Here is a 7,608-nt window from a genome sequence, read left to right as displayed (position 1 = left end):
TATATATATATATATATATATATATATATATATATATATATATATATATATATATATATATATATTAGTAGAGATGTTGGGGTGTACATACAGCAGCGACAAGCACTCGATCTGCTGAGGCCCCTTCGTCGTCTCCCATTACTGTGTGCTTGAGAAACAGCAGCAAATGCGGCACCTGCAGCAGCAGCAGCAGCAGCAGCAGCAGCAACAGCAACAGCAGCAGCAGCAGCAGCACTTATATTGTAATTCAATAGCGATAGCAATTCCTCACAAACTGCTGTGCAGACGGAGACAAATGCAGCAGCAGCTGCAGCAGCAACTGCCGCAGAAGCAGCAGCAACAGCAGCAGCAGCAGCCGCAGCAGCAAAAGGCAGGCCTCACTCACCTTTGTTACTGCTGAGTTGCAGCAGCGCAGCACAGTGGAGATGTTGGACTCAACGAGGAACGACATGCTGCAGCAGCAAACGACAGCAGCAGCAGCAGCAGCAGCAACACCAGCAGCAGCAGCAGCAGACTCTATACATATTATGGCCGTTGCAGCTGCAGCTCCTCCTAAACCGTCGTGCTGCTGCCGCTGCTGCTGCTGCTGCTGCTGCTGCTGCTGCTGCTTCTGTCCTCAAGCAGAGGCCTCACATGCGGGGACAGGGAGAAGGAAAAGGAGTTAAGCCCAAGTGAAATGCTGCAGCAGCGCAGTATACATACACCCCAAACAAACAGCAAACTGCGGTATATATATATATATATATATATATATATATATATATATATATATATATATATATATATATATNCAGCAAACTGCGGTATATATATATATATATAATGAAAACACATGTATACAACAAACACGAAGAAGAGACAGCCGCACAACTCGATCTGCGAACAAGGTCGCTGCTGCTGCTGCCACGCAGCAGCAGCAACAGCAGCAGCAAATGTAAAAGCAGTCTTAGTAGTGTTAACAGCAGCAGCAACAGCAACAGCAACAGCAGCAGCAGCAGCAGCAGCAGCAGCAGCTTTACCATCGAACGGAAGGCCCAAGAAGAGGAGAGCGCGCGCCCAAGAGGCAGAGTGCTGCAGGGGGGCTTTCTGCTCCAGTACATCAGCAGGGCATGCATCTGCTACTGCTGCTGCTGCTGCTGCTGCTGCTGCTGCTTCTTCTGCTGCTGCTTCGGTGTCACAGTGGCTAAGCCCTAGCCAAGCGTCGCCCCAGCAGCCGGGGCAAGGCACGAAACCGGGAGCAGCAGCAGCAGCAGCAACAGCAGCAGCAGCAGCATCAGCAGATGCCTGCGAGCTGTCTGCAGACCGCAGGGGCCCCTCCTCAACCCCATACGGTGAGTCGCCCGCGAGCCCCCTGCATGCGGCGTCACAAACCCTAAACCCTAAACCCTAAACCCTAAACCCTTTGTCCATTAGAGAGCTCTAGTAGGGGTGGGGTGTTGCAACCATGGCAGGCACCAATAACGCGGTCTAGGGTTTAGGGTTTAGGGTTTATGGCGGTAGTATGCAGCATGCCTTGGGGCTCCTGATGAGTAGGGTTTAGGGTTTAGGGTTTAGGGTTTAGGGTTTAGAGGCCCCACTTGATTTTTTTTCCCTTTTCCTGCTTCTGCCGCAGCCGCAGCAGACGGCCAGCTGGCCCCGGCAGCTCTGCGTTTGCTGCTGGAGGCAGCAGCACGGACGGCAGCTGCTGCGCTGCAGCTTGCAGCACCGCATTAGCAACTGCTGCTGCTGCAGTTGCAGCCTTCACCCCCTCAAAGCTGAGCTCTTCCCTTTTGCAGCAGTTGCTGCAGCTGCTGCAGCAGCTGCTGCTGCTGCTGCCGCCGCCGCCGTTGTTGCTGCGCACGGCCAGACTTGAAGGGGGGAACGAAGGGTCCCAGCTGCTGCTGATAGCAGCAGGAGTTCCTGCTTCAGCAGCAGCAGCAGCAGCAGTTGCTGCTGCTGCTGCTGCCCTTGATAAACCCCAAACCCTCTTGGATCTCGGCACTGGAGCTGCTGCTGTCGTCTGAGACCCCTCATAGAAGCTGTTCTTTTGTGAGCCGTCACCGGTCAGCAGCAGCTGCTGCTGCTGCTGTAGTTGCTGCTGCACTTGCTGCTGCTGCTGTAGCTGCTGAACCTGCTGCTCCTGCTGCTGCTGCCACTGTCGACGCCGCAGAGGTCCTTGAGGCCTCCATGGATTCGCCGGCTGTAGGAACGTCCGCTGCGTGTCCTCACATTCAGAAGGGGGGTGCCATCGTTGCTGCTGCTGCACTGGCTGCTGCACTTGCTGCTGCTGGTGCTGCTGGTGCTGCTGCTGCTGCCCCCAATGAGAAGGCGGGGTCGGTGAGTCCCATATGCGTGGCCCCTGACGCTGCTGCTGTTGCTGCTGTTGTGAATATGGAGAGCTGCCCTGGGGGGAGCTGCATGGCTCGCTTTCGGGTTGTGGCTGCGCCTGCCACTGCTGCTGCAGCAGCAGTTGCTGCTGCCGCTGCAGCAACTGCTGCTGATGAGATCGTTGTTGGTGCCAGTCGGGGGTTTCATTCCCTAGTTGGGGCCCCCAGTGCTGTGAAGGGCCCCCCTGTTGCAGCTCTGCTTCTCCTTCTCGGGTGTACGTACACAGGAATTGCCATCGAGAGGATCCCCGCTGCGAACACTCCTGCGCTGAATCCAGCTGCTGCTGCTGCTGCTGCTGCTGCTGCTGGTGGTGGTCTGTGGTATGCCAAAGCCGTTGTTCTATCTGCTGTTGCCCCCCATACCACTGATGCTGCTGTTGCTGCTGCTGCTGCTGCCAGCTGAATGGGGTGCCCCCCCCTTGCATCGCGCAGGCTTCGGGGCTCGCGAGTAGCACAGATTGTCAACCATCCGGCATTAAGAAGATATGCAGCGTGTGCGTTCAGAGCTGATGAAATAAAAGAGAGAGGGGGGGACAGGGCTCAAATGGAATACAGCAGGCAGCGCCAATGAGGCAGAGAAAAGGAAGCAGCAGAGAAAGAAGACGAAGAAGAAGAGGGAGAAGAAGCAAGCGGCCAGCTAAAGGTATTTCATTATTAGAAGTTTCGGTGCTCCATAACACCAGGTGGAATCTGGGGGTGTTGGGGTTGTTATGAGTCCACCCTTTGCTTGCTTACACTTATGCTCTATGAATTACTCTCCGAAATAAAAATATATTAAATAGAATAACTAACCCTTTTAATAAACAAATTCATAAAATATTGGTTTTTTTGATTATATTTTAACGAGAAGGAAAAGCGCAAACAGACAGACCCTTCACACCGCAAGAAGAGAAGACCCCCCAGCCAGGCCCGGTGCTGGGGGCCCCCCACTAACTGCTTTCTGATGGAATACGAGTGGTTTCGTTGCTATTTCATTTATTTATTTTGTATTTATTGACGAATTTCTGCTATTTGACGCGAAGATTCCTCAAGTTTCCCTCAGGTTTCCCTCGTAGCAGGCAGCATACGAATCCTAGGAGCCCTGGTGGTTTCGCTTGTTTGTTACCCGATTGCCATTCAAAGTGGAAAAAGATGCAAAGTTCAACAGATGAAGCAAAGAAAGCAGCCGTGAGAAACACAATTATATAAATGCCAAAAATTTTGCAAGTTGCGGCCGCCCGTAGTCGTTCTGACGCCCTAAACCGACGCGCTTTCTCTCTCCGTGCTGAGCTTCAGGAGGGTTTCTGCCTCCAAATGACGCAATTAATTATTACTTTTGTTTGAAATATTCTATTTGTATTCTTTTCTTAACCTTCTGTAGAAAGATCGCTCCATTTATACGGGAAAACAGACCATCGTGCATGACGCGGTGTCATTCAATGTTGAATTGCATGAAAAGGAGCTCTTTGAGTAACTTCTACCGTTTTTTCTCGTTTTTTTCATCATGGTTTTATTTATTTTCTTCTAATTACCTTCTTAACCCCAGCATTTCTTGATTTCTCCCCAGATTCCACTGAATCACCGATGCGTTTCTGCCTGCTGCTGCTGCTGTTGCCTGTGTCCGTTCAACTTCTATGCACGCTGCTGCAGGCCACCGAGGCGGTAAACACCTGCATTCAGTCGGGCATGAATGTCGGACTGGGTACTGGGTCCACGGCTTCTTTTGCAGTACGGCGGCTGGCGGAGAGAATTCAACAAGGGGAACTGACAAACATCAGCTGCGTCTCGACGAGCGAAGAAACACGAAAGCTGGTGAGAAGAAGAAGCATACTGCCACCAAGAACATCCTCTTATCTAACCCCTTTTGCTGCTTTAGCTGCTGCAGCACCAGCTGCAGCAGTTACAACAGCTGCAGCAGCAACAGCAGCAGCAGCATATGAATACGGATGCATCGGTGTGGTTTCAGGCGGAATCTCTGGGAATTTCTGTTTTTCCTCTCGACGGAATTTCTCTCCCACTTGACGTCGCGATAGATGGGGCGGATGAGGTGCTGAAGACAGACACCGAGTGAGATGTGGCAGCAGCAGCACAGCTGCAGCACCAAGCAAGCAGAGTCAACGCTCAAGGACAGCAACTGCTGCTGCTGCTTATGCTGCTGCTGCTCGTGCTTATGCTGTGGCTGCAGGTTGGTGCTGATCAAGGGCCGCGGCGGCGCTCTGCTGCGGGAGAAGCTGGTGGAAGTCCAGAGCAAGAGCTTTGTCTGTGTAGGTACTCAGCGCATGCATGCATGCATGCATGCTTTCCCCTGCATGCATTTAGGGGCTGCTAGTTGCTGTCATATTTATTTCCTTTGGCGGATGGGTTGAATGACAATTGCATTGTGCTACGGTGTACATTAAACTGGGGTATACGTTGAGATACGCTTCTCCTGCTGCTGCTGCTGCTGCTGCTGCTGCTGCTGCTGCTGCTGCAGATTGTTGATGAAGACAAACTCGTGACAGAAAATAATTTTGGCACGACAGGAGCAGTGCCTCTGGAGATTGTGAAGTTTGGGGCGCAGACAACGAGACGGGCGGTGCTTGCTGCTGTTGTTGCTGCATTGATGGAGGGGGGCCCCCAGGGGGCCCCCTTGGGGGCCCCCTTGGGGGCCCCCCAGGCAGACCCAGAGAAAGCTGCACAAGAACTTGGCGTATCTGCGGTGTACAGACACCTCAAAGGCAGCAATGAATTGTTTGTATCAGATAACGGAAACTTATGTCTCGACCTTTTCTTTAAAAACCCAATTAAGGACCCCAGAAAGCTGCATGAAAAACTTATACATGTAAACCCTAAACCCTAAACCCTAAACCCTAGATAACGTACAACAGCGTTCACCTTCTTCTTACTTGTGCTGCTCCTGCATCAGCTGCAACACTGATGCAGCTGCCATCAGCTGCTGCAGTTGCTGCGGATGCTGCAGCTGCTGCGGCTGCTGCAGTTGCTGCGGCTGCTGCAGTTGCTGCGGCTGCTGCAGTTGCTGCGGCTGCTGCAGTTGCTGCGGCTGCTGCAGTTGCTGCACTTGCTCATGCAGCTAAAATGCTCGTGACAGTTTGGGTGTGTTGCGGCTTGGGCTGTGCTGTGTGTCACCTTTCTACTGGCTGTAAACTGCATGCATCCGGCCGCGTTTGGGGTGTACATAGAATATAATAAATTATTTTTTCACGTTGAAAATGCATGCATACATGCATGCATGCATGCATGCGTGCATGCATGCATACATGCATGCATGCGTGCATGCGTCCGCTCTGCTCCGTGGCGTTTTTGCTTTTTGTTTCTTCTTCAGGTTGTCGGTGTTGTGGAGACGGGCTTCTTCATTGGCCTCAGCAACCTCTGCATAGTTGGCCGGCCTGGGGGCACTACAACGCGGCTAGCTATCTCACAATGAGTGCCAGCTAGCTAGCTAGCCAGATTGCTAGCTAGCTAGCCAGACAGCTAGCTAGCTAGCCAGATTGCTAGCTAGCTAGCCAGGTAGCTAGCTAGCTAGCCCCTTCGGGTGTTACCTCCGTGCTAGCGAGCTCCCCAGCTAGCTGCTTAGGTAAAACCCCAGCTAGCGAGCTCACCAGCTATCCAGCTAGCCAGAGAGCTAGCTAGCTAGCTAGCTAGCTNAGCTAGCTAGCTAGCTAGCTAGCTGGCTAGCTAACTGACCCCGGTTGACAGGCCCCGCCAGCTCATCAGTGGCCGGCGTGTCGACTGCTTGGGCCCCTCTTCGCCACTACGAGAATCTTTGGCCCAATTGGGGGCCCCTGGGAGCCCCTTCTGGGGGCCCCTTCTGGGGGCCCCTTCTGGGGGCCCCTGGGGGCCCCTGGGGGGCCCCTTATGGGGGCCCATGGGGGCCCGTGGGGGCCCCTGGGGGGCCCCTTCTGGGGGCCGTAGGGGGTCCCCTGTTCTGTATCAGTTTCAGGCGCATATTCGTTTGTCTCTCCATGTGGAGCTGGCGTTTGACTGCCTTTCTGTTTTGTGTTTTGGACTGAAGTTGATAGAAATATATTTATCTGTATTTTGTTTTTTTTTTTTTTTGTTTTTTATTTTTTTCTCTATCTCTTATTCAGTTTGTGTGTGTGCGGCGCTATATGCTGCTGCCCACCTGCATTTTCTACGCTTGCTGCTGCTGCAGCAACTGCTGCAGCAGTTGCTGCTGCTGCAAATAGCAGTTGTTGCTGCAGCAAACAGCAGTTGTTGCTGCAGCAAGCAGCAGTTGCTGCTGCAGCAAACAGCAGTTGCTGCTGCAGCAAACAGCAGTTGCTGCTGCAGCAAGCAGCAGTTGCTGCTATGCAGTTATTGCATGCAACAGACAGAGGGGCAGCTGAAGCCCCATAGCCTGAAGTGCAGCTGTCAGCCCAGACACAGCTCGTTCACGTGCTGCTGCTGCTGCTGCTGCTGCTGCTGCTGCTGTTGCTGCTGCTCAGCTCCACGCAGCAGCAGCAGCAGCATCAGCTAGACAGTGGTGGCGCCCCCAGCGTCTGCAGCAGCGCGCGCACTGCCTGCTTGGTTTCACAGCAGTCTATTTGCTTATCTGCTGCTGCTGCTGCATCTGCTGCTGCTGCTGCAGCGGTCGTTTCTGCTGCTTCTGCTGCTGCTGTTTGTGGCTTTTTCGTACAGCAGCAGCAGGCAGTCTTCCCGTCTACTGTCGCTGTTGCTGCTGCAGGGGCCTCCTCTGCTGCTGCTGCTGCTGCTGTTGCTGCTGCTGGTGCTGCAGGGGATTCTTCTGCTGCAGCAGCAGCAGCAGCAGCAGGGACGACAGTCGAGTGTATGGCTACGAGAGACTGCTCAAAGGAGGCGGTAACCTGCTGCAGCTCCTGCTGCAGCAGCAGCCTTGCTGCCTTTGCTGTTGCATGCAGCCCCGCCAAGAAGCTGAGGAAGCCTGCAGTAAGAGAGACTCGATAAGCAATACGGCAGCAAAAGGCAGATGCATCAGCAGCAGCAGCAGCTGTTTCTGTTGCTGCAGCAGCAGCAGCAGCAGCTGCTGCTGCTGCTGCTGAGGGAACGGGACAGCTTCGTGTCTGGCAGCAGCAGCAGCAGCTGCTGCAGCGCGAGGCAGCAAGAGTAGAGAGATGCGAAGCCAGGGCCCGTAGCAGCTGCAGCAGCAGCTGCGGCTCTATATCGACGGAGAAGAGGCGTTGCAGTCCTTCTTGTGGCTGCTGCAGCAACCAGCTGTACATACACCTCAACACAAACAAACAGAGAAACTTTTGCTGCACCGTATACATATATATATATATATATA

General features: G+C 53.3%; 3 protein-coding genes across 3 annotated transcripts; 1 reads left to right on the top strand and 2 right to left on the bottom strand.

Annotated features, from left to right (window-relative positions):
• Positions 1-1,564: 1,564 nt before the first annotated feature.
• On the bottom strand, positions 1,565-2,791 carry EMH_0055610 (uncharacterized protein; the record flags this gene model as incomplete). Its single annotated transcript, XM_038022451.1, has 1 exon — positions 1,565-2,791. The coding sequence occupies one exon, from the start codon at positions 2,789-2,791 to the stop codon at positions 1,565-1,567; it is 1,227 nt and encodes a 408-aa protein (XP_037878305.1).
• A 1,240-nt stretch (positions 2,792-4,031) lies between these two features.
• Positions 4,032-5,769, top strand: EMH_0055600 (ribose 5-phosphate isomerase, putative; the record flags this gene model as incomplete). The annotated part of the gene is made up of 5 exons (XM_038022450.1): positions 4,032-4,157; positions 4,312-4,412; positions 4,531-4,609; positions 4,819-5,166; positions 5,668-5,769. 5 exons carry the CDS (start codon positions 4,032-4,034, stop codon positions 5,767-5,769), a joined length of 756 nt encoding a protein of 251 aa, XP_037878304.1.
• A 1,045-nt stretch (positions 5,770-6,814) lies between these two features.
• Positions 6,815-7,543, bottom strand: EMH_0055590 (uncharacterized protein; the record flags this gene model as incomplete). Its single annotated transcript, XM_038022449.1, has 1 exon — positions 6,815-7,543. The coding sequence occupies one exon, from the start codon at positions 7,541-7,543 to the stop codon at positions 6,815-6,817; it is 729 nt and encodes a 242-aa protein (XP_037878303.1).
• Positions 7,544-7,608: the final 65 nt, after the last annotated feature.

The sequence above is a fragment of the Eimeria mitis genome, genomic scaffold (genome assembly GCF_000499745.2).
Source record: "Eimeria mitis Houghton genomic scaffold, Emh_scaff2564, whole genome shotgun sequence".
In the NCBI taxonomy this organism is placed as follows: Eukaryota; Apicomplexa; class Conoidasida; order Eucoccidiorida; family Eimeriidae; genus Eimeria; species Eimeria mitis.
Note: the sequence above shows the minus strand (reverse complement) of the source record. Positions and strands in the feature narration are given on the sequence as shown.